Raw genomic sequence first — 27488 nt, 5'->3', positions numbered from 1 at the left:
AAGCTCTGGTGTATCTGTGGACACGTACTGGAGGGGTCTGCGGTATCCATGGATACTCTGGGTCTCCATCTTGGTTTGTCTCCGGTATTCATGGATACTCTGGGTCTCCATCTTGGTTTGTCTCCGGTATCCATGGATACTCTGGCCTCCATCTTGGTTTGTCTCCGGTATCCATGGATACTCTGGCCTCCATCTTGGTTTGTCTCCGGTATCCATGGATACTCTGGCCTCCATCTTGGTTTGTCTCTGGTATCCATGGATACCCTGGTCTCCATCTTGCTTTCAGCATGGAGCAGCAGAAGGAGGTTACAAGGGAGAGGAGGGAAACATAGATTCTTGTGAGAATCGGGACTCTTTGCTTCCGCAATACTTCTCAGTATCTTGTCAGTTATTCAGTGATAGATAAATACTGGTAGTGTCCTACAGGGAGCACTGCAGGGTATTCACCTAGTCACTCTGCATCCACTATTTTATGTTCTGTTCATTTAACAGCTGGGACTACAGAACGTGAACCCCAACAATAAACGATGCAAAATAATGATCTTAAAATTGTATTGCATTTAATTTACAAAAACACAGTATTTACTGGATTTAAGTCCAATACGTATCGTATCAGCACTCAAAAAATGCGATAACATAATGTGAAGTCCCGCCCATTACCTGGCCTCATTGGAAGAAGAGACCCCATGACCACCGCCATCTTATTGAGAGGGACGCAACAGGAGGTGTGTGTTGTGCCGGGTCACATGACCGGTTTGTGTCAGTAGCAGCAGGCCACGAGAACCTGGCGTGACCTCTAACCCCTGACCTGTTGACCTTTCACCTTTTTTGAGGAGACCTAAACGCGTACGATAGAGAAGTCTCCTAAAAATACGTCTGACCCATCCTCTACAGAAAGGCTCCTTATGGTGTTAGAGTACAAAAAGTGACATAAGATAACCTCTACTATAGAATATGGTACTTTATTCAAACACGCAGATGATATGACCTTAAGTGTGGAGTAGAAGTGTGGACTTCCTACTTACATGCCGAGTATGTTGGAAGATAGTCTTTCAAATCAGATTAACCTAATCTCTGATTACAGACAACCTCAAATATTGGTGCACACAGGGTGTTTCACTTTATTTGTTTCAATCAATGATTTAGCTGGAGGTGACATGACAACATAATGACTTAAAGCAGGTAATTGTCTGTTCAAACCAACACAACCCATACTTGTCGCTGTGTGAACTATGTGGCTGCACTGGTTTCAGATCAACACGACTGGCTACTGTGGCGATTGATTTGATTACACTGATTACAACCACCTTCTCCAAGCTTCATCCACTCATGGGGATGAGTTTCTCTTCAGTAGAATATCTCTTCAGTAGGACTGCTGGGTCAGAGGTTCTGCTGTAGCACAGTAGGACTGCTGGGCCAGAGGTTCAACTATAACCCACTAGGACTGCTGGGTCAGAGGTTCAACTATAACACACTAGGACGGCTGGATCAGAGGTTCTGCTGTAGCACAGTAGGACTGCGGGGTCAGAGGTTCAACCATAACACACAAGGACTGCTGGGTCAGAGGTTAAACTATAACCCACTAGGACTGCTGGATTAGAGGTTCTGCTGTAGCACAGTAGGACTGCTGGATCTGAGGTTCAACTATAACACATTAGGACTGCTGGATCAGAGGTTCTGCTGTAGCACAGTAGGACTGCCGGATCTGAGGTTCAACTATAACACATTAGGACTGCTGGATCAGAGGTTCTGCTGTAGCACAGTAGGACTGCTGGATCTGAGGTTCAACTATAACACATTAGGACTGCTGGATCAGAGGTTCTGCTGTAGCACAGTAGGACTGCTGGATCTGAGGTTCAACTATAACACATTAGGACTGCTGGATCCCAGAGCAGAAAGATATAATTAGTAGTAGTAATTGTAAAGAAATTTCCCCAGTTTCAATTTGGAGAAGCATTTACCCCCGGGGCGGCTGGCAGGGGAGGAGAGAGGGCGGGGATGATTTGTAGAAAGTGTGTCAAAGCTGACAGGATTACACAAACCATTAGCATGTGAAATAGCCTGAAACAAAAGGGTCCATGTGAGGGGGGGACGGGGGGACAGGGGGGGTTATTACAACTCCAACGTTCTGTACCTCTGAGGAAGCGCCTATTGTGAGACACCGGCTGAGCGCTGCATCGATTGTCTTTGTGTCTTTGTGTGTTTGTGCACAGATCTGCAAACACTCACACACACACACGCCAACACACACACACACATGCCAATGCACACACACACGCCAACACACACACACTCGCCAGCACGTCACACACACACACCCGCGTGCCGACACACACAGACACGCGCGCCGACACACACACACACACACACACACACACACACACACACGCGCGCGCGCGCCAACACACACACACGCGCGCGCACGCCAACACACACACACGCGCCAACACGCACGCACACACACGAAGGCCGGGACTCATGCCAGCCTGGTTCACAGGTGTGGACGGAGGAATCTGGATACCCCTCAGACTCACACCCTCGTATCTGTTGGGACTCGCTGCCCTGTTAGTCATCACCAAGCATCAGGTTCTCGGCCGTGTTGCCGCTACTTAATGATCGTATTAATGAGGTCATCATTATGCATACTGACCGTCATGAGTCATTACTGTTGTTGAATAAGCTTCGATATCTTTTAGGGTTTGGAGGTCAGTGGGCCGGCGGTGTTTACCTAACCGCCGAGCAAACAAGCTTATAACGCTTACACACACACACACACACACACACACACACACACACACACACACACACACACACACACACACACACACACACACACACACACACACACACACACACACACCAAAACATATCCACACACACGGACACATGCTCACGCTCAGGAGTACTGGGGTTCAAAGGAGGCCAGATGCGACCACAGAGCAGGTCCTCCACCTTATGGACGACATGTCCTTGACCATAGCAATCAACCTCATTTATTAAAGACACTGACGGGGAGTTCCTGTATTCGTTTTTAGAACCTCTCAATGTATCAGAACCGGGTGGTGTCAGAAGAACCTGTCTGAACCGGTTGGCGTCAGAAGAACCTGTCAGATCCGATCAGAACCTGTCAGAACCTGTCTGTGTCAGAACGTGGGGTGACCTTTCGCTCTGCCCGCCCTCTCCGGCCGGTTGCCGTGGTGACGGGGATGGCGGGGGGATCCAGTGTCACAGAGAAACACAATGGACGCCTTGTTCCATCGCTGACTCTTGAGTCCTCTGAACACTGTACTCAGAGGTAGAGAGACAGCTAGAGAGACAGGCAGGTAGACAGACGGGCAGGCAGAGAGACAGACAGACAGGCAGGCAGAGAGACAGACAAACAAGGCAGAGAGAGTGACAGTAAGAGAGACAGGCAGGCAGGCTGAGAGACGGGAAGACAGGCAGAGAGACGCATGCAGATATACAGGCGGAGAGACAGACGGAGAGAGACGGACAGACTCTAAAGGCTCTAAAGTTAGTATTCCATGAAGTATAATTTGTGTCAAAGGGATTTGGTCAGAAATGTTGGCCCTTGGAATGTGAAATTACGAGTCTGTGTTCTGACACACACGCACAAACACACACACACACACACACACACACACACACACACACACACACACACACACACACACACACACACACACACACACACACACACACACACACACACACACACACACAGCCCTGCGTTGGCGTCAGGCCTGGTAATCCGTGGGCCGGTCTCAGTTGGCTCAGAGGCCTGAACATCAGGCCTGCAGAGAGACACGAGCGTTCACCAATGGAGAAGCAGAACAGATAAGCCCCGCCTACATGGTCAATGAGCCAAGATATTGGGCCTTGGGGGGGGTCAGGTGGTCATGGGACCGGCCCGGACTCAGTCCTCAAACTCACTAGGTCAGGTTCTCTCTGAGTTTGGATCATTCATGTTGAATGGAGGGTTTCCCCTTCACCTAGAACGTTCCCAAACGGGAATGCCGACCCCACGGTTCCCAAACAGGAAGTTCCATGGTTCCCAAACAGGAAGGCCCATGGGTTCCCAAACAGGAACACTGATGGTTCCCAAACAGGAACCACGGTTCCCAAACAGGAAGTCCCATGTCTCCCAAACAGAAAGTCCCATGTCTCCCAAACAGGAAGGCCCACGGTTTCCATGGTTCCCAAACAGGAACGCCCCCACGGTTCCCCGGTTTTCCTCTCTGGGTCTGTGTGTCGGTGCTTTGGGTCCGCTCTAGAGAAGCGCTCTGTGTTTAGACGCTATTTCTCAACACAAACCTGGCATTATCGGAGTGCTGTCGGGGAACCAGGATTCAACCACGAGCCCTTTATTTGAAGGGTTGTGACGATGGTTTGGTGAACCACACACATTCCCAGAGTCGGTATCTTTTGAATTCCTCAAGTAGGACGCATCACCGTCACTTTGAGTTGTAACATAAGGATTTGATTAATTAATTAAGTGTGTTACGAATACTCTGATCCCTCTCTGTTCATGGTATTAATGAATGATATTCATGTTATTAATGATATTAATCCATAGTATTAATCGTATTTACTAATGATATTCATGCCATTCATTTATCGTATAGTGGGTATAAATGGTGTTAATGAATGATATTCATGGTACTAATCATATTAAATATGATCATTATGGTGTTAACCTATGATATTAATGATATAAGCTAATGACATTCATCGTATTATTCATGGTATTATTGGTATTGATTCATAGTAATGGTATTAACTAATTATAATCATGTTATTAATGGTATTTTTTCATATTTCATAATGGTATTAACGATGCTATTCATGGTATTAATGATATTAATTCATGGTATAATGATATTAATATTATTAACTAATGATAATAAAAAAAAAATTGAAAAAATACAGATTAACAGAAAAAAGTGTGACATATTTTGTTAAATAATATACAGAAAAATACTCTATATCTAGTACACATACTTGCAAATAGATACAGAGAAGTGTGTGGATAAAAAAGAAAAGACAAGAAAGAAAAGGAAAAAAACAGTAAAATAGAAATTAGAATAAAGACAGCTAGAGAAATGTGCCAAAGGTTACAAGCCCATGCCAGTGTAAACAACAAAATAATACATCCCTAATATGTCAAAACGCACACACACACACGCATGCACGCACACGCACGCACGCACGCACGCACGCACACACGCACGCACGCACGCACTCACACACGCGCGCAGCAGGGAGATTCTGTGGGTTTACTTAAGCAAGATTATGGTAATTGGGTAACTTTAAAATTTTGTTCAGAAAATTAGCGGCAGAGTGAAGGTTGTTTAACTTTTTAACTGGTAAATAGTCCTGAATACGTCGGGCAAGTACCTTTTGCGTAAATCGGAATTCAACAAACTGAGAGGCCTATAATCTTGACACTGTTGAATCCTTGTCTTTTTTTAATAGTAATGAAATCAGAGCTATATTTACATCTCTTGAGAAAACGCCTTTATCTATAGAGGCTCTAATCATGTCTAAGAGTAGTGGATCTAGTTTGCTCCAGAATGTAACATAGAACTCGATTCATAAAACTTTATTCCTTTGCATTGTAAATACAGCCATTTTCAATTCTTCTAAATAAATCGGGTATTTCTGGCGAGTAGAGTCACCTGCTGTATCTTTACCATTTCTGCTTTAACTGTGCCAATACTCTTAGTTAGTGCTACCAAGTCTGTTTGGATTTGTCCTCTGTGCCCTTTCACATCGTTTGAAGTTGATCGAAGCGTGACTCAAGGTAGCCACGTTGCTTCTCTAGCACCGCGTCCGCCAGGGCCTCCATTTCAGATTTCCCTCTCGTTACCGGAGCTCTTTTAGTTGAATTGGCCATGGCTTCTTACAGACAGCTTAACGACGCCGAGTGACCAAAAAAACCCGTCTCAACAGTATAAAATAATGAAATTGACAATACTGGGTTGCACTATGGATTCAATGCTGCCATCTTGTCCAGCTGGTCACGTTAACTAATGATAATCATGACATAATGGTATTAATTCTGGGTATTAACGATGCTCTTCCTTTGTTTGCTTCAGGATCCGGCCCCAGCTGGGCCGGGAGAAGATCGAGGGATGCCACATCTGTACTTATGTGATGCCCGGGGAGCCACAGGTGATCCTGGGGAAGGACAAGGCCTTCACCTACGACCACGTCTTCGACATGGACTCCCAGCAGGACGCCATCTACGAGGCCTGCACCGAGAAGCTCATAGAGGGATGCTTTGAGGGCTACAACGCCACCATCTTTGCCTACGGACAGGTGGGCAGCACTCACTCATGGACATATTATAGAAAGGACAGCGGACTAAAACATGACAGCGGACAAATTCATTCCAATGAAACTGCTCAATGGCACAAGGGAACATCTAGGAGAGATTGGCTTCCGCATCATGGGCGCCTTGCCACGCCCTAGTGCATGACATGCCGGATGCAGAAATATTCTCAATAATTAGCATTGTTAGCATTGTAGCATCATAAGTGAGAGGTCTGAGCGAGCACAGTGGCATTGTTTACCGACCATGGGAGTATAAGTTACTAACCCCCCTGATGATTCTCTATATGTTATCTTTAAATTACAATCCTCCTGCCATCTGGACAACAATTATTATTGAACAATTATTATGCCGGGCCGAAACAACATTTGTTTCACTACGACTCCGATAAAATACATAAATAAAATAAAACGCTTGAGGTGGCGTTTTGAAAAGAGAAAACGTACAATTTATTAGTACATGGTATAAAGATAGTTATGAGCCTTTGGTTGATATCCAGATTTTTTTTGCGGAGACATATTCCGGCTCCCCACTTGTATTGGAGTGAACGGGGATAACTACTTCTGGGACTCCATGAATCAAGGGTCCACAGCCTGCTAAAACAGCTGCAATACCAGGCTTGGCCGCTGAGCACTGGTGGATTGCGGAAGTATGCACTGTTCCTGGGGGCCTGGGCAGCACTTAACTCTCTGTCTGTCTTACTCGCTGTCTCATTGACTCGCTGTCGCTCTCTCTCTCTGTCACTCTCTCCATCTCTTTGTATCTCTCTCTCAGTCTCTCTGTATCACTCTCTCTCTCTGTATTAATCTCACTCGCTCTCGCTCTCTCTAGCTCTCTCTCTCTAGCTCTCTCTCGCTCAACCATGTTGTACCTGATCTTCCTAAATTCCCGCTGTTTAATGTTCTCTAGTAGCTGGAAGGACAAGGGGTGTTTCTGTGTGTGTGTGTGTGTGTGTGTGTGTGTGTGTGTGTGTGTGTGTGTGTGTGTGTGTGTGTGTGTGTGTGTGTGTGTGTGTGTGTGTGTGTGTGTGTGTGTGTGTGTGTGTGTGTGTGTGTGCATTGTGGGCGTGGTCACTGCTAACAGGAGGTGAAGGAGCTTTGGAGTTTGACCGTGAGTTACCCCCTGACAGAGCCGCTCCAGTCTGTATATTAATCCTCGCCATAACTGCGTCCTGCTGATGTATTTGGCTGAAGCATTATGCTAAATCACGAGTGGTTGACGGGGCCTAATCCTAGAGGGCAGAGGTCACCTGGAGCGGAGGGACCAGGCTGATAAGTACGTGTTTGATCACGGTACACAACGTCTTCAGAAGGACTGAGTGGAACCGGGGCTAGTTTTTACACTAGTGTACGAAGTACTAATAAATACTGTGTGTGTGTGTGTGTGTGTGTGTGTGTGTGTGTGTGTGTGTGTGTGTGTGTGTGTGTATATATATATATATATATATATATATATATATATATATATATATATATCTCAGTGGCGGCTGGTGGTTTTTAAAGTGAGGGAGGAAGGACTGCGCGCTTGGTTGCCATTGGCCTGCTTGCACTGTTGGTGTATGGTGGCATAAGAATGTGAGACTCAAGTTGTTTCAGGGTGTTTTGGTGAACTACAAAATAGCAGGGAGGGAGTTATGTGAACAAAATGTCTACAAAGCCACCAGTGGCATCACTGTAATTTGAGAAGGAAAGGATGCAAAGCATATTAGTCTAATCAGGCCTACTGTTGATTTGTAAAAGTAAATAAAAAAATCTGGGCCTATTATTGGGCCTATTTTTACATAGCTAAAGTTATTTAGCTATGTTAATTTTCAGTTACAATTGCTTGTAATGCTACCAGTAAGTCATGCGTACCTAGCAAACCATGTAGCACTCACAACACTGACGTTGCCATTACTTCTGATGACCTTGATTTTGGGAAGTGGTCTACCTCTTTCTGAATGAATGGAATGGTTTTTGTAATAAGACGTTAACAATGTCCTCCGTTTCCAATGTTTCCATTGTGCATTTAGGATCTCGCTATCGCAGATTTCACTTGCTCTGCGTCTCTCAGACTGAGCATCGCGGCAATGCAGAACGGGTTTGTTATCGACAGCGTTGCCAGATTGGGCAGATTTCCCGCCCAATGATAATCTTTCCAGCCTAACATGGTTAAAAGTAGCCCAATTGGGTGGGAAATCGGACCAATCTGGCAACACTGCTCAACATCCAGGGATCCTGCTTATTGGTTCATAGCGCAGATGGATAGATTTTTGCGCGAATCAGACCCCTTAAGGTCCCACCCACTCAGAGGAGGATTTTCCTCCTCTCTCCCATTGAAACCCATGTTATCCACCGGCCGCCAGTACTTTCGGGAAAATGAATGGGAGTTAACGGCGGCGGAGGGAGGACGTTCCTCCCTGAAGTAATTGTCAATAGGCGATAGGGGGTGCTAATGTCCCTTTACCCAGGGAAACGAACATTATATATTCAAAGGCAATAAAGTAGTCATATTTAAGGGCATTAATTCATTACAATAGTCGGGGCAATCTAAATTTTTTATTCTCAACAATGTTAGGGAGGATCTTCCTCCCTCTCCTCAATGGAGAAGCCTCCACTGATATATATATATATATATATATGTACACATAAATACTGTATCTATATATAATTTCATATAAGAACTTATAAATACTATCTGTGTGTGTGTGTGTGTGTGTGTGTGTGTGTGTGTGTGTGTGTGTGTGTGTGTGTGTGTGTGTGTCTATGTGTGTAATGTATCTATACATATATTTATGTATAAATGTAATAACTTATACATATAAAATACATTTAAGTACTTATAAACACAATGCTCATAGGCTGATTTGGAGGAGACTAGAGGAGATTAGATCGACTGACCCGGTTAGTTTTTCAGATTGATGAAAGCATTTCTCTGGGCTAGGAGCTTTAGTATGGTCTCAGTGGAACCGACCCACCCCTTAAACAAACACACCTTTAGGGAGGATTCAGGGTCCAGTCTGAGTTCTGCGGGGACACCGTGGCCAAGCCTGACAGCCGGTCGACGTTCAGATGGGATCACTGGATCATAACAAGAACCAGTTCATGACCTCTGATGAGGGCTGTTTCAGATGGGTTCCTGCGCACCCACTGAGAGCGCACGCTCATAAAACATGTCGTCCGCCGATACGGGCCAGGCCCAAACACGCAGAGCGGGCCGAGTTTATTCCTAGTACACTTATCTGAATGCTCTCCCACTCCAGCCTCCCCCTTGCCTCCCCCCTGCCTCCCTCCCAGCCCCCTCTGTCAGGTCTAGCACATGGAAAAGACAAGCAAGCTCTGCCCCCCCCCTCCTCCTCCGCCTGAGTTGCCCTGACAACGGAGATCGCAGTGCTTGGCGTTCGCAGGGAGAGAGGGAGGGGAAGGGAGGGAGAGGAAGGGGGAGAGAGAGAGAGAGAGGAAGGGGGAGAGAGAGAGAGAGAGAGAGGAAGGGAGAGAGAGAGAGAGGAAGGGGGAGAGAGAGAGAGAGAGGGAGAGGGAGGGAGGGGAACACAGCCGCTGCTGTTGTTCTGATAAAGCTCTGGGTTTGTGCTAGTGTAGCACGTAGCTCCTGAGCTAGCGGGGTATATTTAAGGCAGGTTAACCTACATCCTCTGTGCCCCGCCCTCCACGGCTGGCCTACTTCAGACCTGCTGGGCGGTGCAGATGTAGCGCATGGTGGGAGGTGGAGCACAGCTGGTTTAGCAGAGATCATCTCTGGACCCGGCCCCAATGCATCATGGGACCTCCGCCCATTTGGGTTCAGAGATGGGATTTTATTATTGTTTTCTTTATTTGAGATTGGGATTCAAATGTTATGTGTGTCATGTCTGAATTATTTGAGGGAGAGAGAGAGAGTGTGGGTGTGGGTGTGGGTGTGTGTTCACATAGACAGACGGATGGATGAATAGATAGATACTCCCTTCCCTTGCTCATCCAGATGGGGAAGACAAAACACAGGAATAAAAACATAGCAAAATGTAAACGGAATGTTCCATTAAAACGTTTAAAATCCCTCGAGCGTCAGGAGGAGTGACGGGGGGCGAGGAGAGAGAGAGTGTTCTGGAAGAGAGGCGGAGTCCCAGCTGTCTGGGGACGGGGGGGCCAGAGGGCGGGGCCGGTCCTAGATAAGGGGATATCAAGGGACCCTTATCTTAAGTCAAGGGACTTAATGTACACTCTTATTGTATTTTGTACGTCCTGGCACTTAGGTCATATTATCCTGTTGCATCTTATCCTAGATACCTTTGTTCTGTACAGGGAATGGGTTAACCTGTGATTGTTAGTGCTTGGCACTTGGTTCTATGAACGTCCTTACCTTACCGACGGAGATATATTGTTGTTTCTCTTTCTTAGACACATGTACTTATTGTAAGACACTTTGGATAAAAGCGTCTGCTAAACACCATGAATGTAAACATTTAAATGTGGGGTCTGTGACTGTTATAGTACATCCTACAATAATCATTTTAATAGTCTAGTAACTGTTATAGTAAGTCATGGCAATAGTCTAGTAACTGTTATAGTAAGTCATGTTAATGGTCTAGTAACTGTTATAGTCAGTCCTATAATAGTCATGTTAATGGTCTAGTAACTGTTATAGTAAGTCATGGTAATAGTCTAACTGTTATAGTCAGTCCTATAATAGTCATGTTAATGGTCTAGTAACTGTTATAGTCAGTCATGTTATGACACTAGTAACCGTGGTGATGTCCTCCAACATGGCGGCGGCCCACAGACGGGCTCGGGGAAGACGTACACCATGGGGACGGGCTTCGACGTCAACATCGGGGAGGAGGAGCTGGGCATCATCCCCCGCGCCGTGCACCACCTGTACCGGGGCGTGGCCCAGCGCCGCCAGGCCGCCCAGGACCAGGGCCGGCCCGTACCCGAGTTCAAGATCAACGCCCAGTTCCTGGAGGTAGGGCCTGACCCCCGACCCCTGGCCCCCAGGCCTGACCCTTGACCCTGGCTCTCAGCCCTCCGTGGCCGGTGGGTCTGGTTTCTTGTCAGTGTGCAGATAGAGAGATGCGTTGCAGGGATGCATCTTCAAAATGTTATTGAAAGGTCTCATATTATAGCACCAGGCGTGAGTGGGATTAGCCGTTACAAGGCGTTTGGAAAATCGGCCTCATCTGACATCATAAGTGGGCGTGTCCACCTAGATGTGTGCTGGATAGATCAGTCCACCAGCCTACCCAGTACACTGTAGCAAATGTTGCTCATCTTCCGTCATACATCTAGGGGGACACGCCCACTTGTTATGTCACTAGAGGCCGATTTTCTAAACGGCTTGTAATGGCTAATCACAATCACACCTGGTGGTGTAATATGGGACCTTTCAAAAAAAACAAAAAAAAAACATTTTTTTAATCAAAGACACATGGCAACATATCTACAGAGAGGTCAAGAACCCAAAGTTTATTCTGCAAGTCAAATGTTATAATCTGAAACAGAGAGAAGCAAGCAAAGGTTTTAATTTCTGTAGCAACAACAATAAATGTCAGTGTTTTGTTTTACTCAAAATGATAATCATTTGATCTGCTGTAAATCAACCTCTTTCCCTCTGTGGACTAATGGACAGGGTGGGAGAGAGAGAGGGAGAGAGAGAGAGAGATCATGGTGTAGCACTAAGTGTGAGAGAGATCTCCGAGGTCAGAGGTCAGTCCTGATACTGTTCTCACCTCCTCACAGCCTTTGAGAAGACTGTTTTAACAAAAGTAACCCCACAACCCCCCAGGCAGCTGTCATGGGTTGGAGCTGGGCCCCAGCAGGGGGGGGGGGGGGTCTGGTAAGGGGTGGAGGTGAGGAGGTTAACATGGTGGCGGTGAAGCAACAGTTGTGTTCGTCCGTCAAGCGCCATCATCTGAACATAGAGGGGTTGGAACTTAGTGGTCTAGTGCTGGTTAGGCTGTCGGACCCCCAGCCAGAAGGGTCTGGGTTCCAACCCTAACCTCCCCCACGTTCTACCTGAGAGATACCCTAACCTGCTTCTCCATGACACTTATAACGTAACATACAGTAGTCACTGTCAGACGCTTTGGATGATATGGATTTTTCCGCAGCACCCTTAACCTCTCTTTGGTGACGTTGGCCAGCAGAGTTGGCGTCTGACGCCATCTCTTTATTTAAATATTTTTATCGGTGCTTATATTTTTAAACGGGCCGAGTTGGATTACTGTTTGCAGTGAATCCCAGGGCAGAGCTCAGCTCACGCTATGTTAACAGTTCAGGAGGACAACTTCTTCATTCTACACACAGATTAAGTCTTTCTCTTAGTCGTCAGCCACATGCTTTTGGTTCCCAGGTTCCTCTGGTTCTAAAAGTCTCAGGGTGTTTTCCGAGCCGTCTTATGACCGAGGGGCTCGGATTATTGTAAGTCACATTTCTGGATCGCGCTGTGCGGCCGCTCTGAAGTCTGTGTGTGGAGGAGCCAGGCGTTGCCTTCCTCATCCTCCTCTCTGATGAAGGGTAACCCGATTACACTGTAGTGTATCCAGTGAGTTAAGTCCCAGGCAGAGAGCAGCCGTTCATAAGACACATGTTAAGAAGGGTTCTTAAACCTTGCATTCTTTCGTTTCTTTATTGTTCTTTATTTGTTGTACCCTGTTATTAACTCTGAGACGGCCAAACGTTTAGCCTTGCTATGCAGATTCAAATACGTGACATATTTTGACAGTTTTAGCCCTTTGCCTGGCGCTCTAGCCTGTGAAGCACACATTTCACATCCAGTAATGACTCTGATTTGGCGAAGGTTTTCCTCAAGAAAACATGCAGTCATGCGTTTTATTTATACACACATACGCACACACACGTACACACACATGTACACACACAAACAGAGGTGTACACACACACACACACACACACACACACACACACACACACACACACACACACACACACACACACACGTACATACACAAATAAATGTACACCCACACACATAAACACATGTACAAATACACACACATCGACACACATAAGTACACGTACAAATACACACACACACACACACACACACACACACACACACACACACACACACACACACACACACACACACACACACACACACACACACACACACACACACACCTCCAAAGCGTGTCTCCTGACCCCCTGTGTCACCCCAGCTCTACAACGAGGACGTCCTGGACCTGTTTGACTCTGTCCGGGACGCCAAGCAGAAGCCCCACATCAAGATCCACGAGGACGCGGCGGGGGGCATCTACACCGTGGGGGTCACCACCCGCACTGTGGCCACCGAGGAAGAGGTGGGCCTGCATACCTGTGTGTGTGTGTGTGTGTGTGTGTGTGTGTGTGTGTGTGTGTGTGTGTGTTGATAAATGGTTGTGTTAATACTTGTGTGTGTGTTTGTGCACGCTTGCTTTTCCAAATGTGTGTGTGTGTGTGTTAATACATGTGTGTGCGTATGCTTTTACAAATGCGTGTGTTAATACGTGTGTGTGCGTGCTTTTACAAACGTTTGTGTGTGTGCAGTCCTTGGCCTTACTGTACTGCCAGATAATTTTTGTTGTTTCTTTCTTCTGAAAAATGTACTTATTGTGAGTCACTTTAAAGGCGTCTGCTAAACGCCCTGAATCTAAATGTGAATGCAGTTAGCACCAATGCTACACACAAACCCCAAAGCAGTTACATAACAAACAATAGTTGACAAGATATATTCATGTTTCATTCATGTGAATGCATTGATGAAAACTATCGAACAAAGAGTGGCTCAACATGTGCTGATAATATAGTAATAATATCATACAATACCCCCCCCTAGATGACGCAATACCTGAAGCTGGATCTCTCCCAGACCACCACCAGCACATAATAGTATATTATACTAATGTACTGCGTCGCCATCAGCCTGTGTCTGATCAGACTCGTATCCCCCCCCCCCCCCCCCAGATGATGCAGTGCCTGAAGCTGGGGGCCCTCTCCCGGACCACCGCCAGCACCCAGATGAACGTGCAGAGCTCGCGCTCCCACGCCATCTTCACCATCCACCTCTGCCAAGTGCGCGTGTGCGCCCCCGACCCCGACGCCGACGTCGTGAGTGACCTCACGTGCACTCTCATTCACATCTACACGAATTCACATGCACTCTCATACACATGCACGGAAATTCACATGCACTCTCATTCACATGCACATGAGCGTTCGCTCACTTGCGCTCTCGTTCACATGCACTCTCATTCACATGCACACTCCAGGGGGTTTAGTGACACACAAGGAACATATTTCTGTCTCAATAGCTCTGCTCAAGATAAGGCTCGGAAATAGTTTGTGTAAAGTGAGAGGTGGTTGACAAAGAAATCCCTGATACCTTTTTCCGCTAACCTGATACCTAAGAGTGGGCAGATGTATGCAAAACTATTTGCCCAGCAATTCAAAATGTATAACTTTTTAAATGATCATATTTTGTTGCAAAGAATTTGTGGGGGAACACGCTTTTAAAGAGAGATTAGCAAAATGAGCTGCAATCCACCATTACATTTGGTAGAAGAAAAGTCCAGGAAAGTAGATGCAGCATCTCACAGCGTAAAGTAGCTTTTTGCTACTGCTAGCATGAAGTGGACACAACCGCCTGTGTGAAAGGTTAAAGTTAAATGTACTTTATTACTTTATTAATCCCAGATTGGAAAGTCACAGCATTGAGTACAGCCCACGTTTTAAAATCATTAAAATAATAAGATGTCTTCTGCGTGATGGAATCATCGTTCGTCTCTTCCGTATTTCTGTCCATCAGCAGGATGGAGAGACGGACAACAGGGTTTCCAACGGCAACTCGGAGATCGACGAGTTTGAAACCCTGACAGCCAAGTTCCACTTCGTGGACCTGGCCGGGTCGGAGAGACTCAAGAGAACCGGGGCGACGGGGGAGCGCGCCAAGGAGGGCATCTCCATCAACTGTGGACTGGTGAGGGACCCTAAGATCAACAGCCTTAACCCTTATTCTTAACTCTGTTCGCTAACCTCATCACCTGTGGACTCGTGAGGTCCGCAGGCACCCTTAGATTAACGTCCTCAACCCTTAACATTAACCCTGTACACCAACCCTGAGTCCTTACCTTAATGCCTAACCATAACCCTCAACCTCTAACCTTAACCCTGTTCACTTACCTTGAGTCCTAAACTTAAAACCAGCCATAACCCTTGCCCCTAACCCTAAACCCTGAGCTCTAACCCTGAGATCTTCTACTGCCTCATTGACCCATTATTTTTCTGGAGGTGCACCGCCATCTAGTGGTGAGGTTTTGTATCTGCAAATACATACAATTTTGGATGAATTTCAAAATAATTCCAAACACAATAATGATCGCACAATAAAGTAATATAGCGCCATTCAAAAATGACTAGACACCCTACAGACGGTTGAGGGAGAAAGTAATTACAGTTGTCCTACATTATTGCAATTAATGTGTGACTGTGTGTTCCCAGCTGGCCTTGGGGAACGTGATCAGCGCCTTGGGAGACCGTAGCAAGCGGTCGTCCCACGTCCCGTACAGAGACTCCAAGCTCACCAGACTGCTGCAGGACTCCCTAGGGGGCAACAGGTGGGGTGTTCACTACAGCTCACACCTCCTGCAGACGTTCACTACAGCTCACATCTACTATAGATGTTTACTATAGCTCACACCTCCTGTAGATGTTCACTACAGCTCACATCTACTGCAGACGTTCATTATATCTACTGCAGATGTTCACTACAGCTCACATCTACTGCAGACTTTCACTATATCTACTGCAGATGTTCACTACAGCCAACCTCTACTGCAGGTGTTCACTTAGTTAAAATACTTTAGAAGAAAAAATGGAAGAAAAGAAAACTGCCCCTGAACGCGTATGTCTCTGAACGTCAAACCCCTCAGCCCTGCCTCACCCCCCTGGTCTCCTCTCCCTCAGCCAAACGGTGATGATCGCCTGCATCAGCCCGTCCGACCGGGACTTCATGGAGACTCTGAACTCACTGAAGTACGCCAACCGGGCGCGCAACATCAAGAACAAGGTGGTGGTGAACCAGGACCGCGCCAGCCAGCAGATCAGCGTCCTGAGAACCGAGATCGCCCGGCTGCAGATCGAGCTCATGGAGTACAAGACGGTGAGCAGCGCTGTTAGCATGCTAGCTGTAGAATTAGGGTGGTGGCAGTAGAGTTGGCATGATAGCAGTAGCATGTTAAAAAGTCAGTAGTACGGTTAGCATGTTAGCATAGGGTTAGCAGTATAGTTAGCATGTTAGCAGTAGAGTTAGCATCTTAGCAGTAGGGCTAGCATGTTGGCAGATTAGCAGTAGGGTTAACATGTTAGCAGTAGGGTTAGCATGTTAACAGGTTAGCAATAGGGTTAGCATGTTAGCAGTAGTGTTAGTAGTTTGAGCATGTTAGCACTAGGGTTAGCATGTTAGCAGTAGTGCTAGTAGTTTGAGCATGTTAGCAGTAGGGCTAGATTGTGATCAGTAGCATGTCAACAAGTCAGCGGTAGGATTAGCCGGTTAGCATTAGGGTTAGCATGTTAGCAGGTTAGCAGTAGGGCTATCATGTTAGCAGCAGCACCAGCATTTCTTTAGGGCTTGCCTGTTAGCAATTAGGAATGATGTTTGCAGTTACAATCAAATTATGACAGATTTGACTGACCTCCCCCCTCCCTCCCCCCTCCTCCCCCAGGGGAAGCGCTTGGCGGGGGAGGACGGCGTGGAGAGCTTCAGCGACATGTTCCACGAGAACGCCATGCTGCAGACGGAGAGCGGGAACCTGCGGCTCCGCGTCAAGGCCATGCAGGAGACCATCGACGCCCAGCGGGCACGCCTCACCCAGGTCCTCAGCGACCAGGCCAACCAGGCGCTCAGCCGGGCAGGTGAGGAGTCAGAGGTCACCGGGGTCACGACCCCAGGGTCAGAGGTCACCGGGGTCATGACTCTAGGGTCAGAGGTCGGGTCAAGACCTCAGGGTCACCGTCACACACTTGACGATGAGATCAGATTCTCTTTATCAATTCCAGATGGGAAATTCAGGTGTTGCTGCAGGAAGTAAAAAAAAATTAATAACACAATATCCACAATGGGTTTAGTAATGACAATGCAAAAAACACATAAAACCTAATAAAGACAAAGCTTTAAGATAAGTCTAAAGTGTTCTATTATTATAACGGCGCAGTCTGACACAATTCTATTCAGGGAAAGTGTTATGGTCAAGCCAAGTAGATTACATAACGTTAATGCTAATATTGTGATGAATCTCATGGTGTTCCTGTGTCTCATCCCCCAGGGGAGGGAGGCAGCGAGGAGATCGGCAACATGATCCACGGTTACATCAAGGAGATCGAAGACCTCAGGTAAACACACACAGTCCTCGGGGGCTGGTCCATGAGGCGTTGAACCCTGTTAGCGCTAGGTGTTGTAGCGCTAGGCCTTAACATCAGCAGTCCTCAAAAGCTAGTCGATGAGGGGGTGAACCCGGGTTTACCTCTGTGTTAGGATGGGACCTCAGGGAAACATTATCAGTCCTCTGGAGCTGGTCCATGAGAGGGTTAAACCTGTTAGCGCTAGGTGGAGGAGTGAAGGAGGGAAGGGAAGGAGGAAAGAGAGATGAAAGGGAGAGGAGGAAGGAAGGGAGGGAGAAGAGAAGGAAAGGAGAAGGAAAATAAGGAAGGGAGGATTGAGAGAAGGAAGAGAGGGAGGAGAGAAGGAAGGGAGGGCAGATCAAGATCTGTATGGTTTGGCTCAAAGTCAGAAGACTCCTTTCATATTGTGTAATAAAAACATGGGTGCACACTTAATTAAACAGGCCTTTGATTTATTTCATTATTATTAATATCTCTTACTCCTGTTCTGCTCAGAGCCAAGCTGCTGGAGAGCGAGGCCATCAACGAGAGCCTCCGTAAGAACCTGTCCCGGGCCTCCACCCGCCAGTCCCTGTACGGGGGCCCCGGGGGGCCCTTCTCCTCCATGGCCCCCGAGAAGGAGACCTCGGACGTCATTGAGCTGGCCAAGAAGGACCTGGAGAAGCTGAAGAAACGGGAGCGCAAGAAGAAGAGGAGGTAAGGCCATCGTAGCCTCACCTTCGCCCGCCTCAGTCTTCCAGAGGTGTAGCGGTGGCGCTAGGGGTCGTAGCTCTAGGGGCGTAGCGCTAGGGTTGTAGCGCTAGCTGCAGTTGCGCTAGGTGCAGTAGTGCTAGGGGGTTAGCGCTAGGCTTCATAGAGATGGGTGTCGTAGCGCTAGGTGCTTGCTCCAGCCAGTACAGCTGCAGAGCCGTCGTGGTCCAATGGCTCATGCCATCCGTCCCGTCCATGAGGAGCTCTGACTGGAGGCTCGGACGGGAGGCTGCAGGTGGGAGACTGTTTGTTTAAATCTCCTGCTCTTGGGTCTGTCCGTTCTTCCTTCTGAAAGGTTTTATATTTCAACGTTTTTGACCTATCCCCCTCTATTCATTCTCCCACCCGTCCCTGCCTCCTACCTCCCTCCCTCCCTCCCTCCCTCCCTCCCTCCCTCCCTCCCTCCCTCCCTCCCTCCCTCACATCCATCCTCCCTCTCTCCCATATATCCTCCCTCTCTCTCCCCTCCCTTCCATCCATCTTCCAAACAATCTTATCTTCCATCCTTCCCTCCCTCCCTCTCTCCCTCCCTCCCATCCATCCTCCTCCTCCCTCCCTATACCTCCGCTCTCCTGTGACCTTTGCCCCCCTCCCTGAAGACTCCAGCTCCTGCTGGAGGAGCGCGAGCAGCAGGGGGGGGAGGAGGTGCTGGAGGAGGTGGGGGGTCCCAGGTTTGTTGGTCCACTTCCTGCCACTGCTGCTGTTCCCATCGCTCACCTCTTTAGTTGCTTTGGCTACCTCTTCGTTTTGTTCAGAGAATGGTTTTCTTTATACGTTTCGGTTGGAGGTAGTTGCCACACCGGGAGTGAGACGTAGCTAATGGGTAGCTAGTACTAGTTAGCTAGTGAACAGCTACGGATTAGATAGCTATTGGTAAGCTAGTCAGCTTATAGTAGGTTAAACAGTTATTAAGCCATCTTCTGAACATCCACCACTAAGGATTAACAAAATCTTTGCATTTCTTCCATAATACAATCACGCATTGCACATCGAGTCCTGGAGTCCATGCGCCATCTTAGAGCCTAGTTCGTTGTGCGTTGGTCGTGTTCCAGTAAAACGTCCACTCTAATGGCCGCCCGCTCTCTCTAGATCGAGTTGGTTGCTGATCTATTCTTCCATTAACTGTACTTAACCATCTGGGATGAGAAAGAGGCGAACTGATCTGGAAACGCACCGTCCTACGCGGCGTCAGTGCAGCTATCCTGTGTCGTTATCACACTATGTGTTATAAAGAGAGCCGTCTGAGGCAGTAGGCTGTGAAGATGGTCCCTGGTTTGATGACTACCTTCAGTTTGCTTCACCGGCTCACAGACTTTTATTTGCTTATTGATTTGTTCGGTTGGATGATTCAAAAGAACACACTTAGTCCTGCTCACTGAGGACAGAGTGGGCTCACAGGAGCTGTGTGTGTGTGTGTGTGTGTGTGTGTGTGTGTGTGTGTGTGTGTGTGTGTGTGTGTGTGTGTGTGTGTGTGTGTGTGTGTGTGTGTGTGTGTGTGTGTGTGTGTGTGTGTAATTTGTGTCCTAACACCACACTGCCTAGTTCCATTAAGCTCACCACTGCGTTGTGTCTTTGTCGTGTGTGTGTGTGTGCGTGCACATGTGTGTGATAATGACCCTGACTCTCGTTGTGTGTCCCTCAGCGCTGTGAAGGAGGAGCTTCCAGACAACGACCAGGACAAGGGGGCGGAGGGGGCGGAGAAGGAGGGGCCGGAGAGGGCCAACGAGGAGGCAGAGATGGTATGATTGACAGACCAGTTTTCCTCAGTAGTTGGAGCAGCTTGTAAATTAGGATATATCCTCGTTGTCATTGTATACTTTTTATGATACAGGATTCAGGCTTTTTCTCCTTTCGACATTCCTTCTCGGAGTTAGACCTGCGCAGTGAGACACTTTTCAATGTTCGTAGTTTCGTACCCGCTTCCATTAGCATTAGCATTGAATTCCAAGGTGCCATAGCATTAGCTTCACAACACACACATTATCCTTCAGGTAATGCAAGCTTCACTCTATTAGCGTGGAACGTCTGCTATGAACCAAGTAAAAAAAGAAGACGAACAAGACTTTCGTTTTCTACCACACTTTATTTTGCTCCTAAAATTCCCTCCGTCTTCGTCTCTCACGGGACTAGGAGGCAAACGGGTAGACTTCACACGCTGGGGATGGACACAAGAACCTTCTGTTAGGGAATCCAACCCCCTAGCCCCCACTAGACTAGACTACCCGGATTAAACACCAGCCTAACGTAGTCTCCTCGTAGCGTCTCTCGCTCTACACATGGGGTTAGATGTTGGTTCAGACGGGAGCAGTTTGAGGTCGTCTTGAGCGCGAGTCGTCTGCTCTGCTCCCAGGAACCCCAGGAGGGCAGCGACCACGAGGAAGGAGAGGAGGACGAGGAGGAGGATGAGGAGGAGATGGACGTGGAGGAGAGCTCGGACGACTCTGACTCGGAGTCGGATGAGAAAGGTAATAGATCGAGCTGATCCTCAGAACTACAGTCTATTGACCAACTTAAGTAACACACAGGAATCAACATGGGAGTGCTTTGAATCTCACTGTTCAGTTGGGTTGGAGGGAGGGAGGAGAGAAGGAAGGCAGGGAGGAGAGAAGGAAGGGAGGGAGGGAAGAGAGAAGGAAGGGAGGGAGGAGAGAAGGGAGGGAGGAAGGATAGAGAGGGAGGGAGGAGAGAATAGATGAAAGGGAGGAGAGAAGGAAGGGAGGGAGGCGGGAAGGAAGGGAGAGGGGAGAGAAAGAAGGGAGGAAGGACAGAAGGTAGAGAGGGAGGGAGGGGAGATGAACTAAGCATACAAGGGCAAATTAACGTTAGGTTTACCTGCTGTACTTTATGTAGGGCGCAAGAGTGCAGAGATGTAAGGGATCATATGCATTAAGACCTGGCAGCCATCTTGGTTCAACTCCCAGCTAGCTCTTAGAACCAAGATGGGACCAAGATGGCCGCTAGGTGGAACCAAGATGGTTGCTAGGTGGAACCAGGATGGTTGCTAGGTGGAACTAAGGCGGCCGCTTGGAAGATCAGGCCCACGTTTGATTGGTGATGGCGTTGTGTCGTCCCTCAGAGAACTTCCAGGCGGACCTGGCCAACATCACATGTGAGATCGCCATCAAGCAGAAGCTGATCGACGAGCTGGAGAACAGCCAGCGGCGGCTGCACACGCTGAAGCAGCAGTACGAGCAGAAGCTCATGATGCTGCAGAGCAAGATCAGGGACACCCAGCTGGAGAGGGACCGCGTGCTGCACAACATGGGTGAGGAGATCCGGCTCCTGGTGCCGTCACACACCGCCTCCTCTGCCTGTGTGCACAGGGAACAAACTTCCCTCCCTCTCTTCCTTCTCTCCTCCCTCCCTCCCTTCTCTCCTCCCTCCCTCCCTTCTCTCCTGCCTCCCTTAATTCTCTCCCCTCCCTCCCTTCCTTCCATCCTCCCCCCCCTTCCTACTCTCATCCCTTCCTTCTTTCCTCCTTCCCTACCTCCTCTCCGCCCTTCCTTCTCTCCTCCCTCCCTCCCTCTCCCCTCCTTCCCTCCGTCCCTCCACCCCAAACGAGCAGAGAGGTTTGCTGTACCATGTGACTGACAAACACCTGGCCCCGCCCCTGCCCCTGGCTTCGCAGCCTGTAGACATCCTGTTTAGCAAAGACCCCCCAAATCTCCTACCTCACTCAATAATAATGATAGTAATAGTGAGCATCTGTAGACCCCTGTGGTCCGAGGCTCTTCCACTGACCCCAGGTGAAGGTGAGCGAGCCGGGACTCATGGCTGGTGTCGCCCCCTGCAGGCTCGGTGGAGAGCGGCACGGAGGACAAGGCCCGCAAGATCAAGCTGGAGTACGAGAAGAGGCTGAGCGTGATGAACAAGGAGCTGCAGAAGCTGCAGACGGCTCAGAAGGAGCACGCCCGCCTGCTGAAGAACCAGTCGCAGTACGAGAAGCAGATGAAGAAACTGACCCTGGACGTGGCCGAGATGAAGAAGACCAAGGTGGGTCCTCGGTATCAGTGATTAGCGATTAGTGATCATTGATCGGTCACTTGTCAAGTGACCAAGCGGTATCTTGACTGTGATTGGACAAGCCTGTCTTCAATTACCTTGTCTCTGATAGGTGCAGGTGTGTCTTCCCTTACCTTGTCTGTGATTGGTGCATGTCTTTCTAACCTTGTGTCTGATTGGTGCAGGTCTTTCTAACCTTGTCTCTGATTGGTGCAGGTCAGGCTGATGAAGCAGATGAAGGAGCAGCAGGAGAAGAACCGAATGAACGAGTCTCGCAGGAACCGGGAAATCGCCTCCCTGAAGAAAGACCAGCGCAAGCAGGAGGTAACGTTCTCCTGACACACGTCCATGGTTCTAACACACTGTTCCATGGTTCTAACACACTGTTCCATGGTTCCAGCACACTGTTCCATGGTTCCAGCACACTGTTCCATGGTTCTAACACACTGTTCCATGGTTCCAACACACTGTTCCATGGTTCCAACACACTGTTCCATGGTTCCAACACACTGTTCCATGGTTCCAACACACTGTTCCATGGTACCAGCACACTGTTCCATGGTTGTAACACACTGTTCCATGGTTCCAACACACTGTTCCATGGTTCCAGCACACTGTTCCATGGCTCCAGCACACTGTTCCATGGTTCCAACACACTGTTCCATGGTTCCAACACACTGTTCCATGGTTCTAACACACTGTTCCATGGTTCTAACACACTGTTCCATGGTTCCAGCACACTGTTCCATGGTTCCAGCACACTGTTCCATGGTTCCAGCACACTGTTCCATGGTTCCAGCACACTGTTCCATGGTTCCAACATACTGTTCCATGGTTGTAACACACAGTTCTAACTCATGTTTCTAATATTATAACCTATTAAATACGGTATGATTTCTAGATGTCAGGGCAACGTCACGGTCCGCTTGCGACACAGGACTTGCGATTAGAGAATAGACGAGGCATCAACGCAGACTTTTATTTCTTCTTTGCCACTGATTAGCTATTGATACCATAGATAGACTGTGTAATATTACAATACCCTGTGAATTGCATAGGGGTCGATTTGAGGCCATGAATATTCATGAGCAAATGCAAAACTGATTGGCTGTAGAAGTGTTCTGAGACAAGGCTGCGAAGGTCAACCTTCAAAAATAGAAGAGGCAAGTATCGTAAACGTAGTGCCGGTTTGGGGTCGGTTCCGGGCCGTGACCGTATCCAGTGGAACAGCCTACATTGACTATGATGGTTTATATTATTTTCGGCGACTGTTTTACTGCCGTGACACTTCCGTGACGGTTCTGGTGGAAATTGGCCTTCAGACATGGTTCCTTGGTTCTTACTCATGGTAACTTCTAGCACATGGTTCTAACAAACGGTTCTAATATGGAGGTTGTTGAACTCAAGCTGGTGGGTCAACATAAGCAGGAATTAACAACAAAGATCTCCGCCGCACTCAGACGGTTGTTAGGCTATATGCTGCCACCACGTATGATCCACTGAACTCCTTCTGCTGTCCGCCTGCAGCACCAACTCAAGCTGCTGGAGGCCCAGAAGAGGCAGCAGGAGCTGATCCTAAGGAGGAAGACTGAGGAGGTGAGCAGTAGCGATCGGCCGATATAAATGTTCCTTTTTTACATTGAGACGGGTAACATTTGTTATCCTCATTGTGTAATTTTTATGCTGTAAATTGAGGGAGCAAAATAATTATCAGCTCCAAATATCGACGCAAGAGAATCGTCAGCCCGTCTCGGCAATCGGCTAAGACTGACGATCCCTAGTGAGCAGCGACCGCGTGCTAGCACAACGCCGTGGGCATTCTCGTAAGTTTCAACACAATCACCGATCGTTCTGCAACGGGGGGGTGTCTTGGTCTCCAGGTCACGGCTCTGAGGCGACAGGCCCGGCCCACGTCTGGAAAGGTCATCAGGAAGGTCACAACCTCTGACCCCAGCCAGGACCCCTACAGACCTCCCTCTGGACGCATGTACGCCCCGGGCAACGCTGCTCCAAACGGCACCAGGTAGGTTGAGTGTTGTGGTTGCATTGTTGGTAACTGGGACAAACTTAAGAACCGTGCTAACGTTAATGTTGACCGGCGACAGACGAGCTAACTTCAGGGCTCAGTTATGGTTCCACGTCGACGTAACGCAAGGACCACGCTGACGCTTCAACACAGTCGTGAAGCTGTTTTGGCTCTCTGTCGGGTTTTAGCCAGCGGACCAATCACAGCCCTTGCTGCTGCTTTGCCTCGACGCAAGGTTACAATTATTTGGAGGCGCACATCAGGCACATGCTGTGGACGCAAGGAGGGTCCTTAAGGACTAATAGGTCCATAAACCCCCTTGCGTTGCGTCGACGTGGGATCATAACTAGTTAACCTCATTAACGTTAATGATCACGGGATGTAGTTCCTCTTGATGACGGGTTAGGGGCTAGCTTACTGAGTTACCCTTGCTAACGCTACATTCACGATGTTCAGGTCTTCGTACCGGCGCATGACGGGCCTGTACTCCACCAGAGTGGCCCGGGTAAAATGGCAGTCCTTGGAGCGCCGCATCTCTGACGTCATCATGCAGAGGATGACCATCTCCAACATGGAGGCCGACATGAACCGCCTGCTCAAGGTAAACGCAGCGCAGCCCAGCGCTGCCGACAAGGCTGAATTCAATCGCGATGCCCATCGCTGCTGACGCTAGCTGAAACAGGGAGGCTGCAGAGAATAGGGTTTGTCAGGACCAGGCATTAATTAGGTAGCCGGTAAGGCTTTATAATAAACTCTTTGTTGGTTCTGTTAGTGATCAGTAAAAGCAGAGATGGTAAATGTGTTTTTTCTCGCCAACCATTTTGTACATAAACACAATCTGATGATGTGTCATTGTTGTACATTTACATTCAGGGCTTGTGGAAGACATTTTTATCAAAAGCGACTTCCATAAGTCACTTTGTCAGAAGAAAGAGGAACAATATATCAGTCGGTGTAGTAAGGATGTGCAAGGACGTACAACATACAATAAGTGCGTACATTAAGTGCCAGTACGTACAACATACAATAGGTGTGTACATTAAGTGCGACCTACATTGTATGTAACCTTGATTCAGCGTGTATACGCAGCAAGAGTAGTATCCCCGAGGTCGATACACTCTGCTGTCACTGCAGCGCTCTGCCGCACTAGCTCCACCGCTAATCTCTTAAACTCATCTTCCATCTCCGTCCGACCGGTCGATACGAGACCGGACCTGGCCGCCACTCAGACCCGTCCGGTCCTCACCCCCTGTCTCCGCCCCTCTGGTCTCCGTAGCAACGGGAGGAGCTGACCAAGCGCAAGGAGAAGGTGATCCGGAAGCGGGAGCGTCTGTCGAGGGAGGGTCCGGAGGTGGAGCGGGCGGCAGCGGCGGCGGCGCCACTGAACGAGGAGGTCGACGCCCTGGGGGCGAACATCGACTACATCAACGACAGCATCGCCGACTGCCAGGCCAACATCATGCAGATGGAGGAGGCTAAGGTCAGGAGCAGGGGGTTCTGGGTAATGTAGTTAATTAAAGACGGATCGTGTAGGTGATGGAGGCTATGGTCAGGAGGACGGGAGGAGGGAGTTCTGGGTATTGTAGTTAATTAAAGACGGATCGTGTAGGTGATGGAGGCTATGGTCAGGAGGACGGGAGGAGGGAGTTCTGGGTAATATAATTAATATTACATAGATAGAGGATATATGACAAACATCGACTACATCATGCAGATGGAGGCGGCTAACATGGGTAGGGAGTTCCATTCCCTCAATGGGCTGTTAGATGGTGTAATCTCTGCCGAGGCTCATAAGCAATCAGTTCTTCGATCACTTTTAAAAAAATTAATTTCCTCCTGCTTGGGTCACAACGTTAAACTAAACTACAACTGCAAACTATAAACTTCTTAATCCGTTACGTGTGTCTCTGGTCTCCAGGAGGAGGGAGACACGGCGGACGTCTCGGCCGTGATTGGCTCGTGCACGCTGACAGAATCCCGCTTCCTACTGGATCACTTCATGTCCATGGTCATCAACAAGGTACCACCATGCCGATCAGTCTCACTCGCGTATCTCACTTTTAGTAAAGTACGTCTCACTATTGGTCTCTCTCACTATAAGTATATCTCACTATTAATATTGGTTTGGTGTTGACGTTCTTGGAGCTGAGGGGCTGCAGTCCCTAACGTGTGTGTGTGTGTGTGTGTGTGTGTGTGTGTGTGTGTGTGTGTGTGTGTGTGTGTGTGTGTGTGTGTGTGTGTGTGTGTGTGTGTGTGTGTGTGTGTGTGTGTGTGTGTCCTCAGGGTCTGCAGGCGGCCCAGAAGGAGTCCCAGGTGAAGGTGATGGAGGGGCGTCTGAAGCAGACGGAGATCACCAGCGCCACCCAGAACCAGCTGCTGTTCCACATGCTGAAGGAGAAGGCCGAGGTCAACCCTGAGCTGGACGCGCTGCTGGGGAACGCCCTGCAGGGTGAGAGGAGGCACACGAACACACACACACACACACAGACACAGACACGAACACGCACGCAAACACGCACACACAAACACACACACAGACACACACAGACACAGACGCAAACACGCACACAAACGCACCAGCAAACACGCACACATGAACACACAATCACATGCAAACACACACACTAATACGCACACACGCACGAACACACACACACACACACAAACACACACACACACTCTATAGGTCAGGAGCATTGCCTGCCTTGAAAAGTACTCTTTAAAGGTAAAATCTTTGTTATCGTCATTCAATCCTCCTGAACCCCACTCCTGAAAAAAGTACACCGTTTTGTGTGTATTGTGTGTTGAGTGTTGTGTTGTTTGTGTTGTGTGTTGTGTTGTGTTGTGTGTCTTGTCTTAGAAGTCTAAACCAATCCCTGACCTCCACCACACCCAGGGTCTGAAAGGGTTCTGGACTAGAAGTTTAACCAGCGAGTGGTCCTGACCGGGCCCACGTTTCTGAGAATTTAATAAAAATGTAACCTTTCAGAACCTGGGTCTGGTGTCG

General features: G+C 48.4%; 1 protein-coding gene across 6 annotated transcripts in view; it reads left to right on the top strand.

Moving 5' to 3' along the window:
• The window catches only part of kif21a (kinesin family member 21A), a 56357-nt gene that overhangs the window by 14845 nt on the left and 14024 nt on the right, over positions 1 to 27488 (top strand). For 5 of the 6 annotated variants that reach the window (XM_030365232.1, XM_030365234.1, XM_030365229.1 and 2 more), the window contains exons 2-22: positions 6099 to 6321; positions 11090 to 11272; positions 13488 to 13628; positions 14272 to 14415; positions 15113 to 15283; positions 15805 to 15920; positions 16270 to 16465; positions 17028 to 17217; positions 17628 to 17694; positions 18199 to 18399; positions 20096 to 20192; positions 20804 to 20918; positions 21530 to 21718; positions 22247 to 22446; positions 22672 to 22779; positions 23983 to 24051; positions 24336 to 24478; positions 24938 to 25082; positions 25758 to 25961; positions 26400 to 26501; positions 26765 to 26930. In XM_030365232.1, the coding sequence (XP_030221092.1) occupies positions 6099 to 6321; positions 11090 to 11272; positions 13488 to 13628; positions 14272 to 14415; positions 15113 to 15283; positions 15805 to 15920; positions 16270 to 16465; positions 17028 to 17217; positions 17628 to 17694; positions 18199 to 18399; positions 20096 to 20192; positions 20804 to 20918; positions 21530 to 21718; positions 22247 to 22446; positions 22672 to 22779; positions 23983 to 24051; positions 24336 to 24478; positions 24938 to 25082; positions 25758 to 25961; positions 26400 to 26501; positions 26765 to 26930 (3170 nt within the window). The remainder of the gene's footprint in view (positions 1 to 6098; positions 6322 to 11089; positions 11273 to 13487; positions 13629 to 14271; positions 14416 to 15112; positions 15284 to 15804; positions 15921 to 16269; positions 16466 to 17027; positions 17218 to 17627; positions 17695 to 18198; positions 18400 to 20095; positions 20193 to 20803; positions 20919 to 21529; positions 21719 to 22246; positions 22447 to 22671; positions 22780 to 23982; positions 24052 to 24335; positions 24479 to 24937; positions 25083 to 25757; positions 25962 to 26399; positions 26502 to 26764; positions 26931 to 27488) is intronic. The other variant, XM_030365230.1, reaches the window with a different exon arrangement.

Source organism: Gadus morhua, chromosome 9 (assembly GCF_902167405.1).
Source record: "Gadus morhua chromosome 9, gadMor3.0, whole genome shotgun sequence".
Lineage (NCBI taxonomy): Eukaryota > Metazoa > Chordata > Actinopteri > Gadiformes > Gadidae > Gadus > Gadus morhua.
The sequence above is the reverse complement of the archived record's forward strand: the minus strand, read 5'-3'. Positions and strand labels throughout refer to the sequence as shown.